At 46.7% G+C, this 23931-nt stretch overlaps 2 protein-coding genes across 3 annotated transcripts in view; one reads left to right on the top strand and one right to left on the bottom strand.

Moving 5' to 3' along the window:
- Nucleotides 1–452: 452 nt before the first annotated feature.
- On the top strand, nt 453–7232 carry HNRNPAB (heterogeneous nuclear ribonucleoprotein A/B). Of its 2 annotated transcripts, XM_081137487.1 has the most exons (8): nt 453–697; nt 777–1006; nt 1753–1921; nt 2606–2764; nt 2927–3061; nt 5484–5601; nt 6269–6409; nt 6628–7232. In XM_081137487.1, the coding sequence occupies exons 2-8, from the start codon at nt 798–800 to the stop codon at nt 6696–6698; spliced, it is 1002 nt and encodes a 333-aa protein (XP_080993613.1). In that variant the 5' UTR covers nt 453–697; nt 777–797; the 3' UTR covers nt 6699–7232. The 2 variants fall into 2 exon arrangements, with proteins under 2 accessions (XP_080993613.1, XP_080993614.1); XM_081137488.1 differs by lacking the exon at nt 6269–6409 and having other exon boundaries at nt 474–697.
- PHYKPL (5-phosphohydroxy-L-lysine phospho-lyase) overlaps nt 3652–23931 on the bottom strand; it is a 30387-nt gene continuing 10107 nt past the window's right edge. The window contains exons 9-13 of the mRNA XM_081137486.1: nt 11519–11673; nt 11010–11099; nt 8923–9053; nt 7870–7950; nt 3652–5020 (exon numbers count right to left, since the gene is read on the bottom strand). Coding sequence (XP_080993612.1) covers nt 4944–5020; nt 7870–7950; nt 8923–9053; nt 11010–11099; nt 11519–11673 — 534 coding nt within the window. The 3' untranslated portion in view covers nt 3652–4943. The remainder of the gene's footprint in view (nt 5021–7869; nt 7951–8922; nt 9054–11009; nt 11100–11518; nt 11674–23931) is intronic.

A 23931-nucleotide genomic window follows, 5' to 3' on the forward strand; every position in this document is an offset into this window, starting at 1 on the left:
AAGGCGGAGGGCAAGCTGCATCAAACTCCCTCCGAGCCGTGCAGAGGACCTTGGGGGACTCCACGCGCCCAAGCTCAGCAGCCCGGCCGGGTTCTGCCACTTCCAGCCGGGCGACCTTGGTTTGCAAGACTTGTTCGAGCCCACTTTCCTCTTTGGGGGAATGGGGTGGCCGAGGCTGTCGATGCTGGAATTGAAGGCACCGAGGAGAGAGACGGCGGCCTAAGAGGGCGGAGGGGACGTCTCGGGCCTCGGCCTGCAAAAATGAACGTCGTTCCATCAGGCAACGAACGCTCCGCAGGGCCCAGGCTCGCGCGGGTTCTAAAATGAGGACAAAGCCCGCCTGGATCTAGCGTGCGCGCGCCGACGTGGCCAATGGGACGCCGGTGCAGGGTTGAGTGACGGGCGGGCGCAGCCAATGAGCATGGGTCTTGTTGCGAGGTCGGCGCCCCCCTAGCTCCGGCATTATAAAGAGCGCCACGAGTCGGCATTGTCAGGCGGTGGCACTGTGCGGGCCCTGGCGAGTCTTTTGGTCGGTGGGTTCCGTGCAGCGGTGATCGAAGAGGAGCCCGCGAGGTTGCGGCGGCTCCGTTGGCGGACGGAGGGAGACTGGGCAGCGCGAACTTGAGCGCGGCCGAGTCCCGCGGCACCTTCCCGACGGGTGGGGACGAGCCGGCCTCGCGGCGTCACCGGCGGCGAGGTGAGCGGCCGGCCGCGGGCGGCGGGGGGCGGGCGGTGGGAGCCGCGCGGGCCTGACGTGCTGTGGTCGCTCGTTGCAGGAGCCGCCGCGCCCCGGTCTAATGTCGGAAGCGGGTGAGGAGCAGCTCATGGAGACGACGGGCGCCACCGAGAACGGGCACGAGGCCGCCCCCGAAGGCGAGTCGCCAGCCGGGCCCGGCAGCGGGGCCGCGGCGGGCGCGGGAGGCGGGAACGCGGCGCCCCAGGCCAGCAACCAGAACGGCGCCGAGGGCGACAAGATCAACGCCAGCAAAGAAGAGGAGGACGCGGGGTAGGTGCGGCCGCGGGCCGACAGGACGTCGCCTTTGTTCCGGGGCTGCCTTTTGTTGGCGCCACGCGGCGGGGGGAGGGGCGGGCGGCTGGGGCTGCGCACCAGTTCTCCGCGCCCACCCGCAGCGCCGCGGCTAGCGCTCGAGTTTGTAGGAGTTTGTTGGGTCGACTTTGGCGCCGCCCCGGGGCCTCTCGCGCTGGGCCAGGGACGGGCCGGGCGCCCGGAAGGGGAGTGCGCTGGAACCCGGGACCGAGCCGGTCTGGGCCGCGCGTGGGCGGAGTTGGCGGGTGCCCGGGCCGTGTCCTCCTTCCTCCGCCTCCTGCGGAGGGCGGAGTTACGGTCTCGGCACCCGGAAGCTTCGAGTTCCTCTAGAGTGAATTTTCGGAAGTGGCGGAGACGCCGTGAGGATAGCCTTTTGGTTCATGGTTGTTACACAAATTGCTTCCAGTTGTGAGCGCTCAGAGCCTGTACCCTTAGGGGGCCAGGTTGTCCTTCCTTTCCCTTGCCCAGTCTAGGCATGCTGTCTCCTGGAACTTTGTTAGGTCAATCAAGATTGAGTTTGGGAGAGTAGTGGAGATTTAACATCTTCCAAGGATAGATCCCTTAGGGGGGCTCAAGGGGTAGAGCTTTGTTTTAGATGGTGGCTTGCTTTATAATATTTTCAGTGAAAGATTTGCCAGGGCCAATTCTAAAATCATAGCTTTCTTGTAAGACTTGTTGCCTTGTGTCTCACCCTACCATTTCAGAAAAATGTTCGTTGGTCACCTTAGCTGGGATACCAGCAAAAAGGACCTAAAGGATTATTTTACCAAATTTGGAGAGGTCGTTGACTGTACAATAAAAATGGATCCCAACACTGGCCGGTCAAGAGGGTTTGGGTTTATTCTCTTCAAAGATGCAGCCAGTGTGGAGAAGGTAAGCTGGATACTTTATATCAGCAGTATATTATTATAAGGACACCATTCTTAGTGCATGGTTAACTTGTGTGTTCTGCATATGGTTGAATGCTTTGGGAAAAGCAGCTCCTTGTTCCTGTTTTTGAAAAAAGTGAGGTAGTGATTATGGACTGGAGTGGTCCAGGAAGATGGTAGTGAATGTTTATTGGCTTTCTGTACCTATTTTGGATACTGCAGACACTTCATTGTGAGGACTAGTAGAGTCTCCAAGGTTGCTATGAGATAGGCATTATTTTAGCTTCATTTTACAGAAAACTAAGGCTCAGAAGTTTAAGTAGAAGAGTTCACACAGGTAAAGTGTAGTGGAGTAAGGATTTCGACCCTAGCAGCCCAGTTTCAGCCTGTGCTGTTAATCACTGCTGCTTTAACTTCCGGAGATAGGCTTTAAACTGGGACTGCCTAGGCAGGTAGAGGCAGTGTACAATACAGCATGGGAAAAGTCGGAGGTGGGGGTGAGGACTGTTATATGTTAATGAGCAGTAGTTTGAAGGTTGGGTTGGAAAGTCATGTTGGGGGTAGAGTTTGGAGGGGATGAAACACATTTTGTGTACCTTTGTACACAGGGGTTGCATTGCTCAAAGAGAAGAGCCTTGTTCAGGGTCATGCTGCTGACTTAGAACCCAACTTCCTTCTGTTGGAACAGGTCCTAGACCAGAAGGAGCACAGGCTGGATGGCCGTGTCATTGACCCTAAAAAGGCCATGGCCATGAAGAAGGAGCCTGTAAAGAAAATTTTTGTGGGGGGTCTGAATCCTGAAGCCACTGAGGAGAAAATCAGAGAGTACTTCGGAGAGTTTGGGGAGGTTAGTGTGTGTCCTGTTATCTGTCCTGAGGTATCCTTCCTGGTCCTTGACATTCTTGACTGACTGGAACCCTCCTCTCCTCAGCAAGGCTATTTTATTGTTTCCTATGGTCCCTGGAGTTGAAGAGCTACTACTGGTCCTGAACTTTGCCTGTGTTTACAGATTGAGGCCATTGATCTTCCAATGGATCCAAAGTCAAACAAAAGACGAGGCTTTGTTTTCATCACCTTTAAAGAAGAGGAAGAACCTGTGAAGAAGGTTCTAGAGAAAAAGTTCCACACCATCAGTGGAAGTAAGGTAAGGTGTCGCCAGTTCTGTTTGGCCTCTTGCCAAGGGAGGGTTAGCCCGTGCAGGTGTGGCCTAGGGGTTGGGCTGCCTCTTAAGAGCTCTCCAGGGTAGTGAGAGCTCATTGTTTTTTTGCAGGTCTGCTGCCCTGATTAGGGGGCAGATGGTCCTGCCCTTCAAGGAGCTGCTAGCCTGACAGTACTGGCAGTAAAAACAATGTGAGGAAGGCAGGAGAGTAGCATGCTGAGTAGTCCGATTCCTGATTTAAAACTAGAGATAAAGTTCTGAATCTAGAGTCTAAGGCCTATAGTTCTCAAAGATTTTAGAACTTCTGCCATTCACTGGTTTCTTCCCCTGGTGAAGTCTTTCTTGCTATAGAAACTGCTGCAGAGCTTTTGTCTTATTGCTGCCACAACCAAATCTTTTTTTTTTTTTTTTTTAAATGTATCCTTATTGATTTCAGAGGGAGGAAAGGAGAGGGAGAGAGATAGAAACATCAATGATGAGTCATTGATCGAGCCCACAACCCGGGCATGTGCTCTGACCAGGAATCGAACCCTGATCGCCTGGATCCCAGGTCGACGCTCAACAGCTGAGCCATGCCCGGCCGCGCACAACCAAATCTTTATTCATCTCCATCCCCTTTGGACACTGGTTTAGTTAACCCCATCCCAGTAAGATCCTTTCCAAAGAGCTCCCAGAGTCTTGGCTCATTTATATTCTGCGCCAGTTTTGCATTCAAATGAGTGGAAGTGAGAAGTGCAGCTGTTACCCCCGAACTCTGGTCCAGAGAGAGGGTAGTATGGCTTTAAGTAGTCTCCAGGTGACAGTTGGGAGTTGAGGGTGTGGCAGGGTGTGACAGGCTCTGGTCTCTGGAGTGGGAGCCAGATAAGGTTGGACAGGTAGGGTGGGGCTCCTGGAAAATTGAGTGTCCTGGCTGGGAATTTGGAATTGGATTGGGCTCTTAATTTTCATGTAAAATGAGAGTGGATCCTATATGGCATTTGGATAAGACATCCGTTAGCTCAGTGGATAGTGACACAGGCCTTTTTTTTTCCTGCTATAAAGAGAAATGGGCAGGAAGCCTTTAGGGCAGCACTAGTCAAACTGCTGGCAGTGGTCTTGAAATAGTGTATTTAGTTGTATATTAATTCAGTAGGGTAAACAACATCAGATTGCATCACTGGTGGGGGTAATTTGTCATTTTTCTATAGAAGTATGCTTGTATGGGGACACATGTGGAATTTTTTTTTATTGGTCCTTGTTGGGGGCAGAATGTATGTCAGGGTACTTTATTTTTACTTTTTATTGTTTTCAAATTGTAAGAAAGTTTATTTAGAAAGTTAAAAAGGTAGAAGTGAGCCAGCTGGGCTGTGTAGTTCAGGAAACAAGTTACAGAAGCAATTTAGGAGAGGGAAAGGCAAAGGTAAGGGGGTGGTATGTGTGTGTAAGGGGGGGCATGAAAGGCTCTGGAGGGAGAGTGTTTTTGTTTTTCATTTTTTAAGGTTTAAATATATTTTTTTTGAGGTATCAGTCTGCTGCCTCCCGCACACTCTCCATGGGGGATTGAGCTGGCAACTTGAGCCTGTGCCCTGATCTGGAATCAACCCCTGAGTATCCACACCTGCCAGGGCTTTATTTTTATCTTTAAATTTTGTTTCTGTTAGGGATTTTCTTTTAAAAATACACTTCTGATTTATTTTAGCAGGAGCATTGGAAGGTCTGTTTGACCCTTCCTCCACTGTCAATGGGCAGGTTTTTGAGCAAAGCAGAAATTGACTCTGTGCCCTGAGGGGACATAGACATAGGCTTTTGGCCCATCTCAACTACTGAGCAGTGGTTGGGGTAGGGATGGGGCTAGCAGTATGGCCTCAGGCAAGCCCTGCCCTGAGCCTCAGTGGCTTTCTTCCTCTGTAAGTTGGAAGTCAGGGTCATCACTATACATTTCAGTGGGATGCTTCATTTTTTTCCCTGTAAAAAAGTAAAATAAAATCAGAAAGTGGCCTTATTCTCTACAGCCCACTTCTGGGAAGTCTCCTCTGATCCCTTTGCTTAGTAGGACCAAGGTGGTACCAGACCTGACAGTTTGTATGCTTTGCTATACTGGGCTGGCATTGGCCCAGTTGTCCCTCTCCTCCCAATTGTTAAACATGGAGCTGCCCTAACCCTGGGTTTGTGTCCATCATCCCATCCTTAGTACATTTTCTGGGGAAAGGTTTGAGCCAAAAAGGCCCCAGTGTGAATCTTGGTCTGTCTAGGTTTTAGTTGTGGTTCTCAGAGCTTCTACCCCAAATGTGGTTTCCCACCTTAGCATATTTTGTTGAGAAGATGGACCAGATCTGCCATCTGAATGTTTGTAAATGAAGCTCTTTGTGCATAGTCCCTCCCTGGAACTTGTCCCAGTGGCCTCACTTCCTGTCCTCTTGGCTTTTAGTGTGAAATCAAGGTGGCTCTGCCTAGAAAGGTCTATCAACAGCAGCAGTATGGCTCTGGGGGCCGTGGAAACCGCAACCGAGGGAATCGAGGCAGTGGTGGTGGTGGCGGAAGTGGAGGTGAGTGGAACCTAGATGAATATGGGTCTGGTTTCCCTGCCTGCATGGAGCTTCCGTGCCTCTTAGGTACTCAGTCTGGCCTCTGGTGTGGCAAGGTGGGCAGGGACAGGAATGGCTCTCCTGGGTCCAGGCCGTGCTGCTGCTGATTGAAGTGGAAGAGCCCATATTTCCCATGTGGTCTGGGGCCCCAGGGCAGTGGGGCGTTTGCATTGCACTGAGGGGTAGGGGGGCCTGATGGGCTCTGTGGCTGTCCTGAGTCTTGGTCCACCCATGGGTGGGTGGGCAGAAGGTAGGGCAGGGCTGTGCCAGGCGCTTTATCTCCTTCCACTGTAGGCCCCTCTGACTCCAAAGCCTGAACTCTTAATCTTTTTTAAGGCCAAGCTGTCAGGGAGGGTGGGGGTGATAAGAGGGTGATCTGAGTGAGAGTGAGTTCCTGCCTCTTTGGCCCCTAGTGAAGTTAGTATTCTGTTCTGGCCTTCACCTCTGTAGCTTGGGTCTTAAGTGCAGGGTCAGGCTCAGGGCCCTGTATACCAGGACAGCAGCCCCTTGGCTTCTACCTCTTGAGTTGCCATAGTAACCCCGCCACCCAAAGGGCAGGATTTCCTCCATCCTAGCTCCTGCGTGTGCTAAATGGTCCATGGGCCCCTGTGCCCTGCTCCCCCCACAGGTCAGAGTCAGAGTTGGAATCAGGGCTACGGCAACTACTGGAACCAGGGCTACGGCTACCAGCAGGGCTACGGGCCCGGCTATGGCGGCTACGACTACTCGCCCTATGGCTATTACGGCTACGGCCCCGGCTACGACTACAGTAAGTAGGAGAGAGGGAGGCCCCATCCAGTCACCCACCCGGGAGGCAGGACAGATAGTGCAGGGGCCACTGGCAGCAGGGGCTTTTGGAGTCAGAGGGGCTGGGCTTTGTAGCCTGCCCCAGGGGTGTTGACTCTGGTGAGGATTTGAGCTAAGCGCCTGGCACAGGGATAAATGTTCAATAAATCTAGCTGCTATCATTGTTGTTCTTGTCCCTAGGTCAGGGTAGTACGAATTACGGGAAGAGCCAGCGACGTGGTGGCCATCAGAATAACTACAAGCCATACTGAGGCTTCAGCAAGAGTGCCCGTCTGACCGCACACGCTTTGTTTGGATACTGAGTGAACACAAACAATTATGTACCAAATTTAACTTGGCATACTTTCTATGGCCTGTCCCATGTGCATCTTATTTAAAATTTCCCCCCTGGAAATCACTCTCTTGTTTACTATTTCCAGAGCTCTAGTTGTTTTAGGCAGCGTGTGGTGTCTCAGAGGCCAGAGCGGCTTTGTGGGCTGATTTTATTACCGGGTTACCCAGAACCAGGTGGGAGGGTCCATTTCCTGCTGCCACTCTGCAGCCTGGACCTGTGGACCCTGGTTGTAAAGAAGTCTATCTTAGGAAACCAGTGTCACCTTTTTTCACCTTTTAATTTTATATTATTTGTGTCATACATTTCCTGTAATGGAAGTGTTAATTTTACTGTACTTTTTGGTACCTTTTGGGAATCTAATGTATTGTAAGGTATTTTACACGTGTCCTGATTTTGCCACGACCTGGATATTGAAGCTATCCAAGCTTTTGAAATAAAAATGTAAAAACCCCCAAGCCTGGGTGAGTGTGGGATATGCGGTGAAAGGGGGAGGGAAAAGCCTTGCATAGGTCTTGGGCCCTTTTAAAGGAAGGAAATGGCTGGAGGTTTAAGGCAGCTGTTCATGGGGGGTGAAGACTACAGCAGGGATGCTATTTACTACCAGGGCAATGATTCTGAGGCACCTTGGAACACCTTAACTTACCAATGAAAATGGGGTTCTGTCTTCCAGCAGGACAGTGAACCTACATTTAAGTGTGCCCCCTCCTGGTTGAAATGTAATAGCCTGCTCTGGCAGCACCTATGTGCTTCTGGATTGGAACACCTAAAGTCTGGTGGCAAGAGGCTATTGGGCTCTAGGTGGATGCCCCATAAAGGAATTTTTTTTCGCCTCACTCCCGAGAAGGAAGTGGCTGCTCTTGTCCTCTTGCCCCAGCCATCAAATGCAAACAGTGTTGGAGATTTTCTGGTGGGGGGTGGGTGGAGAGAGCCCAAGGTAGCCAGAGCCTCCCAATGTTGAAACTAACCTGTTGAAAGTAACCTGTGAAAAGGGGACATCACTTGAAACAAAATTTACATAAACTTGTCTTGCTGAGGAGTACAGGAGCCACTGCTAATTGTTTTCAGGAACCCAGTTGTGGCCCACTCACCTAGTGAAGGACATGACTCAGCAGGGCTGCCACGGGGCCGGGGTCTTAGTGTCTCACAACTTCTCACTTTTCTTTCCATTTCTGAAAAAGACCCAAGAGCCACCCAAATTGGTTAACCTTTCTCTTCTCCTTAAGGCCCCTCCTGCCTTTAGTGTCTTAAGCTTCTTGGAAGGCAATTTGGAGATTGGGCCCACCCTTTACACATGCATGCACCACCAGCCACAGGGTCAGCAACAGTTTCCCCAAAGGAAAAAGCCAACCCTCAAGTTGCCCAAGAATTCCAGATTCAACTGGAGGCTCCTCTATATAAGAAACCTAAGCCAGTTGTGTGCCCCACCTCACCCAGTTTACCACCTCCCAATTTTGTACAGAAGTGAAATAGCCCAGAGGAAGAGGACAGGGAGGGGCTGCTCTGATCTCTACCAAGAGACATGACTTTGCCAATCTAGGGGACACAGCCCTGCCCCCTGCCCAGAGCTCTTACATGCACAAGCACAGCCTCAGTGCATTATATGTCTAGATTGGTAATTAAGGATTTCCTTGTTAATAGGTTTATGGGAGAACCCTGGGCTGACCTTGCTGTTCCTAGGTGATTGAGACTGTGGAGAGGAATTTCATTTTGTGTTCAATCTGGGTGTAAATCTCATTTCAGCCACTCAGCTGTTGGTGACCTCTAGCCTCAAGTAAAGCACTTCTGCCATCTATATTTCACAGTTGCTTTTAGGCCACATAATGAGGTGTAGTTCTGATGGCCGGGCTCATAAGCCCAAGTGTGGTTTCCTTTGTCTTGCATCTCACACTGGAGCCTGCTCAGGCAGGATGGGTGGTAGCCTGGCTCTCACCTACACAGTGCTTGGGAAGCCCCACCAGGCACAGACAGAAATGGAAACCTGGGCCAGTATGACCCCTCTCCACTTAAGCTCCTTGCACTGTCCAGAGGACACCCAGCTCAGCTGTTGAACCCATTCCCTGGGCACACTGGATGATCCTGGCTTCTGGATCCAGGTTGGATTCTAGGGACATGGTCAGCTGTCCCTTGGGCTTTACACTTACCAGTTAGGATGGCATCCAGCTTTGCTACCACGTGTTGTGCATTGTCCAAGCTGAAGCACATTGGGGGCTTAAACTTCAGGACATTTCTCCCAGGGCCATCAGTGCTCAGCAAAATGTAGTTCTCCTTCAGCCTATAGGACAGAACAGCAAGGCCCTGCTCCCCACCATCCCAGGACCCTTCACACGGCCTTCAAGGCCTTCTTGAGCCTGGCCTTGGCCTGGCTAGGGCTCCAGCCACACTGCTCTTGGAGCCCGCCCTCCACAGGTCAGTTCCCCCCAGGACAGCACTGGCTACGTCTTGCAAAACTCGTGCCTGGCCAGGCGTGGCTCAGCAGTTGAGCATTCACCTAGGATCCAGGAGGTCGCAGTTTGATTCCCAGTCAGGGCACATGCCTGTGTTGTGGGCTCAATCCCCAGTCGGGGGTGTGCAGGAGGCAGCTGATCAATGACAACTCTCATCATTGATGTTTCAACTCTCTTGCCCTCTCCCTTCCTTTCTCTGAAATCAATAGAGATATATTTTTAAAAAACCCACAAACCTCATGCCTGCCCTTTGTGTCCTGGCATTGATGGCCCATGTGGGGTGTCCATCTGAGCCTGCTGCCCCTTGGAGCAGGGGCGTAGTCTCATCTGTCCCTGGAGTCCCAGTCTCCTCTAAGCCAACACTAGCCCTAGGGCTACAATGTATATGTATGTATGCTTTGTATACGTATGGAAAATGTTCAACATTACAGAGTGGTACAATGAACCCCATGTACTCTCACCTAGCTTCAGTAACTTCCCCTGCTCTGTGTGCACAGGTAATCTTGCAATCCCAGACAGCACTGTCAGTTTTCATTTCCAGTTCTTTTTAGGATAACCTTACCCTACTTAATATCATTGGTACATAATCACTTTTAATATTCCACAGTTAGACTTAACCTAGGAAGGTGCCCTGGCCAGGTAACTTCAGTTGGTTAGAGCATTGCCCCAATACACCAAGGTTGCGGGCTTGATCCCCAGTCAGGGCACATATAAGAACCAGCTAGTGAATACATAAGTGGAACAACAAATTAGCTTTTCTCTCTCAAAAAGGCCCACAAAAACCTAGGAAGGTATTTTGGCCACTGAGAGAAGGGGTCTGACATGATTGCTTTTATACTCAGACCTCCACTCCCATTCCTTTTTTACTTATTCTGTTATTTGTCAGGAGCCACGGTGTCCCTGACTATGGCATTGCTAGAGAGAATAAGGTCTGGACTTCAAATCTAGCTCTGTCACCTACTAGCAGGGTGACTGCAGGTAGAACACCCATCCTTGATACCAGTTTCTTAGCTGTGAGACAGAGGAAAATAGGCTGGGCCTCAGATCTGCCTCTCTCCTTCCCATGGGCCATGCTAGATTCCTGAGTCTGGAGGCTAGGGGGGCGGGGGATGGGGCAGGTGAGTGGGCAGATGTCCCTGACCAGCAGAGGGGAGGCAGAACTGGTCACTTAGGGGAGGAAGGGTCAGTCCCAAAACTGTATGGAGGGAAGTATTTTTACATTAATTCAAACTGTTTACGTGAATTCCAAAAAGAATGATAGACATTTCCCAAGGGTTTTCTGAGGTGGGGAAAAGGAGTGAGGAATAGAGATAAAAGGAAATAACAAGGGGGGAAGGGTCCTGAGGCTGGGGTCTTGCCAGGGTTTAAGTGAAAAATGTGAACTGGGTTGGGTGGGGGCTTCTGAGTCCTGAGATGCTATGCTCCATCTAGATACATTCTACCCAGACAAGAAGCAGGAGTCCTGTCCATCTCCCTGGTGTGGCCCTGGAGAAACTGCTTTCCTTGGGCAGCCAGGGTCTGAGAGCCTGGCATCTTGGCAGAGGTGGTGCTCAGGCTGGCAGTGGTCCGTGCCTATCTGAAACCTTTGCTGCCAGGCACTGGGTACAGACCTTAAGTCACTTTCTCTATCTGTGGACCTCAGTCAAAGGGATGCACAAATTGGCCACCCCTTCTCCTCTCAGAGGCCCAGAGTGCACGGTGGACGGAAGGAGAGGCAAGAGGAAGGCTCCTTCCCTATCAGAGCCCTAGACACTGCAAAGGCAACTTGTTTGAAGAAAAAGTACCTGGATACCAAGTAGTCAGCTTCTTCGGTGGCTGGCGTCCTTGTGGCCTCATCTTTGATCAAATCCACACCAATGAAGAGCCCGACGCCCCTAGAGCAGAAGACAACATCTCAAGAGTTCAGGCCTGAGGGATCACGGGCCTTGCCCTCTGCCTGGGTCTCAACCAAGCCCCACTGGAAAGTCCACCAGGGCTTGTACCTGTGTCTCCTGGGGAGACAGAGAGCCACAGGAACGTGGTTGTGGGGTGTGTGTGTGTGTAGGAAGTAACTACAATTGGGAGGGGCCCTCAGTGGACAGGGGAAAGGGGGGGGGGGTCAGAGCTACTTGATCCTGGCTTTTCCCCTCAGAAGGGCCATCTTAGGCAACAGCCCCTCAGTGCTTCAGTTCTTCCCCTGTGGAGTGGAGAGTAAAACTCCCATCACCCTGGTGGTTAGGAGGTAAAAGATGGAATGTCTCCAGGCCTCTTGCAGGTGCTTGGTGTGGATAATGACTGCTGCTCTCAGCCTCACCTGATGTCCCCGATGATGGGATGTTTGGCTTTCTGTTGCCCGAGGAGCTCCATCAGGAAGCTGCCCACACAGGCTGCGTGAGCCTGCAGCTGCTCCTTCTCTAAGACGTCAAGGACGGCCAGCCCCACTGCACAGGACACTGGGCTGCCTGCAAACTGAGCCAGGGGCAAAGAGCATGTCAGACGACCACCAGAGCAGGCCATGTTCAGAGAAGGTGAGGGCAGCAGAACTGCCCCACACATTCCACGGGTAGTGATAAGAGCACAGGCTCTAATCCCTCAGGATTCAGAGTGCTGGGCAGTAAATGGAGCCCCTGTGGGTTGTACTTGCCTTTCCAAGTGCTAATGTGACTGTAACCCAGGTCAGGTACCCCCAGAGGTGCACTCTGAGAAGATACAGAGTCAGAGAAAACAGCTGTACTATATACATTCCCACAGAGCTGGTTTTGTTCTGGAGGCTTTGGGGCCCTATGCATTGGACCATTCCCATCAACTCCAAGGAGATCAAGAGCAATATGCCAGAGTCACCCAGGAAAAGCCACTCTGTGTGGTTTGAGCTCATGGCTCTGCTGGCTGAACCCAGGACAGATTTTAGGGCACAGGCTACAGCTGGCCTGTGAGCCATGTGTGGCCCGAGGATCCATTGTTTGGCTTGTGTGGCATTAAACGTTTTGAGTTAGGTGCTAATGCTTTAAGAGACTTTGTACAAAAATAGGAATTTTTGACTTAAACCTGGCCTACCTGGCTACCCTGGCCCTGTGGGTGGTGTGAATGGGGACATGCACCGTAGAGAGCAAGAAGCAAGTGTTTCTCCTGCAGACCACCTTTTTTCTTTTACTTTTGTGTTGTACCCTCTTTTTTCCTCAAACTAGATCTTAAAAAATACTTTTTGAGGTATAGTTTACATCCAATAAACTGAATATATGTATTTATTTTTAAGTATATCTTTATTGATTTCAGAGAGGGGAAGAGAGAGAGAGAGAAACATCAATGATGGGAGAGTCATTGATCGGCTGCCCACAACCCGGGCATGTGCCCTGACCGGGAATCGAACCCTGATCACCTGGATCCTAGGTCGATGCTCAACTGCTGAGCCACGCCCGGCTGGGCAAACTGTATATATTTAAAGTGTATACAGTTGTTCACCACTTAACTTAGGTGATTTGTCATGTGAACATTAAATAGAGTGCACTTACACACACCTATATGATACAGCCTATAGCTTTATAAGGAAAGAAAACTTTCCCTCTACCCTCTGTGTTCCTGATGGAGATAAACCTGTGACAAAAGACATGAACAGGAGAAGAACAAACAAAAGTTTAATATATGGAGGAGAGACCCAGGAAAACTGAGTAACTTGCCAAAATGGTTGACCACCACCACCTTAAATACCATGTCCAGCTGCAGACAAAAGATGCCGGGGTGGGGGAAGCCAGTTAAGGGGGGTTACCAGGAAAAGCACAGTAAACCAGGGTAAGGTTATGCAGATTTAAGTTATTTCCTTCTGCACTGATAAGAGTTTCTAGAGATAAGGTCATCCCTTCTTGGTACAGAGAGGGAGACACCCTTAGAAATGGATTTCCCTTATAACTGTAGCTTACAAAAGGGTCACTTCTACTTGGTTTTCAGAGCTTTTCCCAAATCTGCTGTTTCTTAAAATTAACCAGGCTCAAATAATTCTTATGCCAAAGAAACATATTTTGGGGTGACATTCTTTTCCCCTGTAGCTCCTAGGCTACAAGGCTTTACAGCATATTACTGTACTGAATACAGTAGGCAATTGTAATACAATTTTAAGTATCTATATAATATGTTTTTTACAATTGCTATGACATCACTAGGCAATAGGAATTTTTCAGCTCCACTATAACCTTATGGGACCATCGTCCTATATGCTGTGGATGAAAAATGGGTTCTGTTGGAAGTAACCTGGTGATCTGATGACAAATTCCTAACTGGGCAGGTCTTGGTGGGTATTCATGCCCTAGGCCTAAAACTTCTTTAGTAAAAGGTTTACCTTTGCTTTAAGTCAGCCCTGTCCATTGTTTCTGTGCATCTAGGTTAACACACCTTTGAAATAAACCACTCTCAAGAAAGCACATAATCTTAACTATCCTGTAATCAAGTCCTCACCTTGCTTTCTCCCACCTTCATGTGATTTTCCTTAGTTCCCTCTCTAATTCAAACGCACAACATCCCGGAGGAAACAAGATGGCGTAGGTAACAGCTGCACCCGCTGCCTCCCGCAACCACATCAAAATTACAACTAAAATACAGAACCACCATCACTCAGAGCCTCCTGAAATCTGGCTGAACAGAAGCCCTACAACCAGGGAACTGAAGGAGCATCGAGAGCGGTAGGAGGAGGGAGGGAGACTGGGGGGGGGGGCATCGGGACTGAATCGCAGAGACACGGACGTGGGCCCACACTCGGTGCCACGGTTTAAACCCAGGGGGGAATCTTGGCGGTGGGGGTTTCCCGGAGGAGTGAGGGGTCCCAGCCCCACAGCAGACCCCAGCCCAGAGCTCCAGGGCCCGAAAGAGATGTCCCCACAACTCCAGGCTGTGAAACCAGCGGGGACTGTGGCTGAGGGTCTCGGAGGCTGCGGGAGCCCCAGCAGCTCCTCTAAAGGGCCCGCGCATGGACTCACTCGGACGCGCTCCGTCTGAGCCCAGCGCCGGGCAGCAGCTTGAAAGGTCCTGGGACACTCGGGGGTGAACTAACCTGCCTGAAATCAGGGCGAGAGCTGGAGGGGCAGCTTTCTACCAGGCAGAAGAGCTGGCGGACGCCACTGCTCCTTTGGCGAGTCCTCCCCACACACAGCCAGCAGGCAGGCGGCATATTTGAATTGCCAGCACCTGGCTTACACCTTTGACCCCCCCGCCCCTCCCCACCTGCAGGCTCATCTAGGCCATTTCCAGTGGCTTTTCTGGGCAAGTGGCCTCTCAAGCCTCATGCTTAGGACTTTCCTAAAATCTCTCAAACAAGCAGCAGCGTCCCCCATATGGCTTGATAAGTGGCTCCAGGCCTGGGACTAGTGGCAGCCTGTATTGGCTCACAGCTTGGCCTCTCCTGGACACCTCCAAGCCCAGCACAAGTAGCAGCCAACTACGGTTTGCTGTGTAGCTCATGCTGGGTGGCCCTGGGCAAGGCACTGGCAGAGGCTGACTTTGCACCTCCCAGGAGGCCTCAGAGACAGTGCATCTGGCGGTCAGACTCGACCACACTAGATTACAACCCTACCACATCCACGAGTGACACACTCAAGGGGCGTACTTGGGGACCACCAAAGCTCCACTGAAGTAAATTCTGCTCCATAGGGGTGTCTACAGCACAGCAGCTCTCTGGCTGTAGTTGCAGCTGGTCCTCACAGCTGATTGGCCTGGGGGTCAGTTCCTCCCAGTGACGCCAATAGCAACCAAGGATCAACTACAACAGGACAGTGCACACAGCCCACAAAGGGGAGCACCTAGAAGGCCCAGCTCAGGTGACTGGGGAGGCTGAGCCACTGGACCATGCAGGACACCTACTACACAAAGCCACTCTACAAATTCCAGGAGACATAGCAGCTCTACCTAATTCATAGAAACAAATACTAGGAACCAGCGAAAATGCGGAGGCAAAGAAACATGTGACAAAGGAAAGAACAGAAGAAATCTTAAGAAAAGGAATGAAATGAAATAGATCCAAGCAAGCTAACAGATACAGAGTTCAGAATAATGGTTATAAGGATGCTCAAGGATATTAGTAAGAGTATGATGAAAATAATTGAGAAAATTGATGCTACATGAACTGAAATGAAGAACAATTTACAGGGAATTAACAGTAGAGAAGAGGATGCTGAGAATCAAATCAGCAATTTGGACCATAAAGAAACAACACCCAAACAGAAGAGCAAAAGGAAAAAAGAATCCAGAAACTTTAAGAGGCCCAACATTCGTATTATTGGGTTGCCAGAAGGAGAGGAAAGAGCAAGAAATTGAAAACCTATTTGAAAACTCCCCCTACCTGGGGATATAGACTTACAAATCCAGGAAGCACGGAGGGTCCCTAACAAGAGGAACCCAAAGAGGCTCACAGCAAGATACATCATAATTAAAATGCCAAAGGTTAAAGACAAAGAGAGAATTTTAAAAGCAGCAAGAGAAAAGCAGTTAGTTACCTACAAGGGAGCACCCATACGAATGTCAGCTGGTTTCTCAACAGAAACTTTGCAGGCCAGAAGGGAGTGGCAAGAAATATTCAAAGTGATGAAAAACATGGAACTACAACCAAGATTGCTCTACCCAGCAAAGTTATCATTTAGAACTGAAGGTCAGGTAAAGAGCTTCTCAGACAAGGATAAGCTAAAGGAGTTCACCACCACCAAAATAGCACTACAGGAAATGTTGAAGGGTCTTCTTTAACAAGAAGCTAATGAACAAAAGAATCTAACGAACTAAATACATCCAGAGACACTGACGCATGTAACAAACGATCATATTTCAGAGGGAAGAGGGGTGGAGGGTGGGAAGAGATTAACCAAAGAAGTTATATGCATATATGGATAACCCATGGACACAGATAATGATGGGGTGAAGGCCTGGGGAGGGGGTAGGAGTGAGGGAGAGGGGGTCAAATGGGGGGGGGAATGGGACACCTGTAATACTTTCAACAATAAAGATAAATTAAAAAACACACAAAAAGCAAATGCACAAAAGCTGCAAGATGCTATTCTTGGAAGCACTTTTCTCATTCTGTTGAGATCTTGCTCCCGGGTGTTGCCTCTGTTTGGCTCAAATAATTTTTTCACCTTTGTTACTTTAATTTTTCAATTACAGTTGACATTAAATATTATTTTGTTAGTTCCAGGTGACATTAAATATTATTTTATATTAGCTTAAGCATAGTGGTTAGACATTTATATAATTTTGGCTCAAAATTTTGTTTTTAGTCTTTACCTGAGGATTTTTTTCCATTGCTTTTCAGAGAGAGTGGGGTTGGGGAGAGAAACATTGATGTGAGAGAGACACATTAATTGGTTGCCTCCCCCACATACCCCAACTGGGGCCAGAAATTGAACCTGCAACCGAGGTGCATGCCCTTGGCAAGAATCGAACCTAGGACCCTTTTATCTGAGGACTGATACTCCAACCACTGAGCCAAACTGGCTAGGGCTCAAATTTTGTTTTTAAAACAAGTTTTCATTGATTTCAAAGAGAGGAAGGGAGAGGGAGAGACAGATGGAAACATCAATGAGAGAAAGTCATTGATTGGCTGCCTCCTACATGACCCCTGCTGGGGATTGAGCCTGCAGCCTGGGCATGTGCCTTGGCTGGGAATCAAACCTTGATCCTAGGTCAATGCTAAACCGCTGAGCCATGCTGGCTGGGCTCAAATAATTTTTTATAAAAATTCTATATAGGTTCAGATGTCCTTACATCAACAATGTATCTGTTGTTGACCAAAACATCATTTTGTGGTACATGACTATAATTTAATATGATTTGACAAATGTGTAAAACTGTAGAGTCTCCACCACAATGAGGACACAAAACATTTCCATCACTTTCCAGAGTTCCTTGTGCTCCCCTCCACTACTGGTCCACTACTGACTTGATTTCTGTCACTACAGTTTTGCCTTTTCCAGAATGGCATATGAATGGAATCACAGAACATGCATGCCTTTGTGCCTTGCTTCTTCTGTTCAATGTTTTTGAAATTTATCCATATTGTAGTATCAGTAGTTTGTTCATTTTATTGTTGCATAGTATTCCATTGTATGTACATACCATAATTTATCTAATCTATTGATAAACCCTTGGGTTATTTTGATTTTTGACTATTAAGAATATAAAACTGTTATTAACACTTATAACAAGTCTTTTTGTAAACATATGTTCTCATTTCTCTTGTGTAAATACCTAGGAATGGAACTGCTGGATTATGTGACAAATATATATTTAATTTTACAAAAAACTGTGAAACTGTTTTTCAAAGTAGTGGTACCATTACTTTGTCAACATTAGTCTATGAAATTCCAGTAGTTCCATGTCCTTAAAAACATTTGGAATTGTCAGTCTTTTTTTTTTTTTTTTTTTAATGCCTTTTTATTGATTTTAGAGGAAGGGAGAGGGGGAGAGAGAGAAAAACATTGATGAGAGAGAAATATCAATCTGCTGCCTACAGGAAGCCCTCCACTGGGGATTAAGCCTGAAATCCAGGTATGTGCCCTAACCGGGAATTGAATCGGCTATACTCCTGGTGCATGGGAAGATTATCTTGAAAATTTGTATGCAGAGTCCCATACTTGAGGTCCCAAAAAGCTACCCAGGTGATTCTGCTGTGAGGCAGCTTTCTGATATGTCCAAAACAAATTATGTGTGGAATGGACACAGGATGCATTGAAACTTATTGTATATTATTAACCATGAACTTGTTAAAAGGTAGAGTATCTTGGTTTAGAATTATGACCTGGCCAAGATGCTCAACTAGCACAACAGATCCCCCAAGATAACCCCAGAGGGACAATAGAAAGAAAATGAACAAAAGCTTTGACAGAGTCCTAGAAATCTAGAAAGCCATGCATATGTTAAGGGATATGCTCATTCCCAATGCTAAGTTCATGTTCAGGAAAGACCTGAAAAGCTCTAAACTCTCACCACTGGCTACCTTGAGGCCCGAAGGAGGAGGAAGGAAAGGCTAAGACAGAGTTGTAAAATGCATGCATGACAAAGAACACAGACTACAGAATTAGTTCAAAAAAGGCACTATACAAAGAACAAAATAAACCATGAGGAGGTAATATAATTTCCAAAGTTGCCACATTATATTATTTAAAATGTTCAGTTTCAACAGAAAACTGAAACATGCAAAGTGTTGATGTAAGAAAATGTCCAAACCTGTAGAGAATTTATAATTTTTTGATTTTAGAGGAAGGCGGGGAGAGAGAAACATTGATTTGCTGTTTCACCTATGCACTCACGGCTTGACTCCCACACAGGCCCTGATTGGGGATCGCACCCATAACCCCAGCACATTGGGATGATGCTCTAACCAACTGAACCACCCATCCAGGGCTGTAGAGAATTTTTATGAGTTTATTTGAGCCAAAACTGACAATTGCCAGAAAACAAGATCTCAAATGCTCAAGAGAATAACCATTTTGCAGTTTATGCATTTGAAATTAAGGGAGCCCTGGCAGGTTTGGCTCAGTGGTTAGAGCGTCAGCCTGCGGACTGAAGGATCGAGGGTTTGATTCCCGGTCAAGGGAATGTACCTGGGTTGCAGGTTCAATCCCTGGCCCTAGTTGGAGCGGGTGTGGGAGGCAACCAATTGATGAGTCTCTCTCACATCGATGTGTCTCTATCTCTCCCTTCTACTCTAAGGATCAATGAAAAAAGTATCCTCAGGTGAGGATGAACAAAAAACATATAAATAACTTTTATTAAAAAAATAAATTAAGGGAATATAAAGATTACATGAAGGTGGGAGAAAGTAAGTGGGGATTGGATTATAGGATAGTTAACAAGATTATATGCTTTTTAAAAAAATCCTCATCCAATCCGTTGCTTTTCAGAGAGAATGGAATGGAAGGGGGGGGAGACAGAGAAGAGGGAAGGCCACTGATGTGAGACACATTGATTGGTTGTCTCTCGAATGCACCCTGACCGGGGGATCCAGTCTGCAACCAAGGTATGTGCCCCTGGCTGGAACTGAACCTGGGACCCTTCAGTTAGAGGACTGATGCTCCAACCACCGAGCCAAACCTACCAGAACAAGATTATGTGCTCTCCGGGATGTGGTCAAGGGGAATTACTTCTGGCATTTCAAAGGTGTCTTAACTTAGATGCACAAGAACAATGGGCAGGGCTTGCTTAAATCTTTGCTAAAGAAGTTATTGGCAAAAAAAGAAAAAAAAGAAAAAAAAAGTTATAGGCCTGGATGTGACTACCTACCAAGAACTGGCCAGTTAGGAAATTATGATTTATTGGAGCACCTTTTTTTTGTCCACAAAAGAAAGAAGAAAGCATGGCCCATATGTGTGGGTGGTGAGGGAAAACAAACAAAAGAAACTGTCCCTGAGAAAGCCCAGCTGTTGGCCTTATTAGACAAAGACTTTATTTTATTACAATTTTTAAACATTTTTAGGTAGAGGGGAAGAGAGAAACCTCGATGTGAGATTGGCTACCTCCTGCACCCCTTACTGGTGCTTGAGCCCACAACTTGGGCATGTGCCCTGACTGGGGATCAGGAATGGAACTGGCAACCTTTTGGTGCACAGGAGGACGCCCAGCCAACTGAGCCACACTGGCCAGGGCTAGACAAAGACTTTAAATGAGATGTTATATGTTAAAAGAACTAAAGGAATCCATATGTAAAGGACTAAAAAACAAAACATGAAAACGAGGTCTCACCAAACACAGAATATCGATAGATAGAAATTATAAAAAAGGACCAAACAAATTCTGGAGTTGAAAAGCACAGTAACTGAAATGAAAAATTCACTAGAGAGGCTCAACAGATTGGGACAGGCAGATGAAAGGATCGGTAAACTTGAGATATGTCAATTGAGACTGTCCAGTCTGAAAACCAGAGGGAAAAAAGAATGAAAAAAATGACCAGAGCCTTAGAGGTGAGTGAGACCAATCAAGCATACCAACATATGCCAATGGGAGTCTCAGAAGGAGAGGGGGGAGAGAGAAAGGAGCAGAATGAATATCTGAAGAAATAATGATAAAAAACTTCCCAAATTAGATTAAGAAAACCAAAATCCAACAACCACCTACACATTGAAGGAACTCATAATGAGTTCCATATTTAGCTACAACATAACCAAACTACCAAAAGACAAAGAGGGTGGGTAAAATGGGTGAAAGTGGTCAAAAGGTGGTCCAGTTATAAAATAAATAAGTCAATAAAATAATGTATAGCATGGCAACTATAGTTAATAATACTGAGCTGCATATTTTAAAGTTGCTAAGAGAATAGATCTTAAAAGTTCTTATCACAAGAAAAAAATTGTAACTGGTGGTGAATGTTAATGACTTATTGTGGTGATCAATTCACAATACAGTTAGTTGACCCTTGAACAATGTGAGTTTGAACCACCCGCACAGTTGAAAATCCATGTATAACTTAACTTGGTCTTCCCCATATGTGAATTTCCAACCATGGATCTAAAATACAGTTGATCCTTGTCTGGCCGGTGTGGCTCAGTTGGTTGAATGTCATCCCATGCACCAGGAGGTTGCCAGTTCTATTACCAGTCAGGGCACATGCCCGGGTTGTAGGCTTAATTCCCAGTAGGGGGCATGCAGGAGGCAGCTAATCGATGTTTTTCTCTCATCAATGTTTCTCCCTTCCTCTCTCTGAAACCAATAAAAACATTTTAAAAAACCATATAGTTGATCCTTGAACACAAGTTTGAACTTTGTGGGTCCACTTATGAAATCTATTTGATCCACAGTTCAAACCTGGATTGTTCAAGGGTCAACTGTATATGCAGTTATTGAATTGCTATGTTGTATATCTAAAACTAATATAATGTTGTATGTCATATCTCAATAGAAAAAAGACAAAGAAAGAATATTGAAATCAAGAGAGAGAGTCATCACATAAAAGAGATTCTTGACAAGAGTAACAACCAATTCCTCATGAGAAACCATAAAACCAGAAGGCAGTGGGATAACATATTTAAAGTGATGAAAGAAAAAGATTGTTAAGAATTGTATATAAAGTAAAAATATCCTTCATGTAGAAAGAAAATAAAAAACAAAACAAAAAGTATCTTTCAAAAATGAAGGAGATGCCCGGCCAGGTGTGGCTCAGCAGTTTCACATCGACCTAGGATCCAGGAGATTGCGGTTTGATTCCCAGTCAGGCACATGCCTAGGCTGCAGGCTTGATCCCCAGTTGGGGGTGTGCAGGAGGCAGCCGCTCAATGACTCTCTCATCTTTGATGTTTCTCTCTCTCTCTCCCTCTCCCCCTTCCTCTCTCTGAAATCAATAAAGATATATTAAAAAAAAAAAAGGAGAGCCCTGACCAGGTGGCTTGGTTGGAGCCTTGTCCTGTACACCAAAAAAGGTTGTGGGTTTGATTCCTGGTCAGGGCATATACCTAGATTGTAGGTTTGATCCCGTCAGAGCACATGGGGGAGGCAACCGATCTATGTTTCTCTCTCACAATGATGTTTCTCTATCTCTTTCCCCCTTCCTCTCTTTCTAAAATCAATACACATATCCTTGGGTGAGGATTAAAAAAATGAAATAAAGAGCACTGGTAAATACATTAGTAGGTTGAAAGCAAAGGGGTGGAGAAGGTATGTCATGCAAACTAACCAAGAGAGCTGGTGTGGCTGTACTGATATCAGGCATAAAAACATGAAGATTAAAATTGTTACTAGCTGGAAATACCAAGGGGGGACACTTTGTAAAGTATATGATTGCCTAACCACTATGCTGTACACTTAAAACTAATACAAAATAATATTGAATGTATATAGTAAATAATCAGTGTACCTAAATAAAAAAACTGTTACTAGCAATGTAAACATTTTACAATGATAAAAGAATCAATCTAACAAAAGGACATAACCATTACAAACACATACGCATTTAACAATTGAGCCCCAAAATACATAAAGCAAAAACTGATAGAACAGAAAGGAGAAATATATAGTTCAACAATAATTCATCATTTTCAGTAACAGAAAAATTGGAAGATCAGTAAAGAAACAGAAGACTTGAACAACGCTATAAATCAACTAGACCTGCCCAGCCAGAGTAGCTCAGAGTTTGAACATTGACCTTTGATCCAGGAAATTGAGGTTTCATTCCCCGCCAGAGCACATGCCTGGATTTTGGGCTCGATCCCCAGCAGGGGACGTTCAGGAGGCAGCCAATCAATGATCCTCTCTCATCACTAACGTTTCTATTTCCCTCTCCCTCTCCCTTCCTCTCTCTGAAATCAATAAAAATGTATTTTAAAAAATCAACTACACCTAACATACAGAACACTCGACTAAAAAACCCCCCAAAACAAAAACCCAGAATATAAAGACTTCCCAAGTGCACATGGAACATTCTCCAGGATAGACTATATATTAGTCCATAATATATTTTAAAAGCTTAAAATCATACAAAGTATCTTTTTTCACCACAGTGGAACGAAACTAGAAATAACAGGACATTGGAAAACTAAAAAACGTGGAAATTACATAGCATTAAAAAAAAAAAATCTTTATTGATTTCAGAGAGAGGAAGGGAGAGGGAGAGATAGAAACATCAATTGGCTGCCTCCTGCTCACCCCCTACTGGGGACTGAACCTGTAACCTGGGCATGTGCCCTGACTGGGAATCAAATCAGTGACCTCTTGGGGCACTGGATGATGCTCAACCAACTGAGCCACACGGGGCAATATATATTAAAATTAGTGGAATACAAAGTAAAAGTTATGCTCTGAGGGAAATTTACAGGCTTAAATATTTATATTAATAGAGACAACAGTTAAATATTCATCTTAACACACACACACACACACACACACACACACACACACACACACACACACACACAAACAGAACAAACCCCAAAGAAAGCAGAAGGAGAAAACAAGAGGACTCAAAGAAACAATATCGTAAAAGAAAAGGAAACATAATGAAAATATTAAAAAGATATTAGGAAGTATTAACAGTAACCATAGATCAACAATTTTGAACACTCAGATGAAAAATTCTTAGGAAAACATAATTTACCACAATTAGCCCAAGAAGAAATAAAAAGCTTCAAGAGTCCTATGTAACTAAAGTCCTATGTATAAATATGTGTCTGTGTATGTATACATGCATACACAAATGCACACACAAAACCCCCACAAATAAATAAAAAACACACTAGTAATTCAATCAAAACAGGCAAAAGAAAAACAGGCATTTTCACAGAAGATGAAACACATGGCCAATAAACATATGAAGAGGTGTTTCACATAACTTGAAATCAGGGAACGGCATATCAAAACCACTCTGATTTGAGGGGATACAACTTTTTTTTTTTTTAATATATATATATCTTTATTGATTTTAGAGAGAGGAAAAGAGAAGGAGAGGGAGAGAGAGAAACATCAATGATGAGAGAGTCATTGATCGGCTGCCTAGCCTGCACCCCAGGCATGTGCCCTGACCGGGAATCGAACCCCGATCGTCTGGATCCTAGGTCGATGCTCAACTGCTGAGCCACGCCCGGCCGGGCGGGATACAACTTTATACCCCATTTGATTGGCACAAGTTAAGAAGTGTTGAAGAGCCCGGCCGGGCGTGGCTCAGCGGTTGAGCATTGACCTAGGATCCAGGCGATCGGCGTTCGGTTCCCGGTCAGGGCACATGCCCGGGTTGCGGGCTGCAGCCGATCAATGACTCTCTCATCATTGATATTT

This window comes from Miniopterus schreibersii (genome assembly GCF_964146895.1).
Source record: "Miniopterus schreibersii genome assembly, chromosome: 4".
In the NCBI taxonomy this organism is placed as follows: domain Eukaryota; kingdom Metazoa; phylum Chordata; class Mammalia; order Chiroptera; family Miniopteridae; genus Miniopterus; species Miniopterus schreibersii.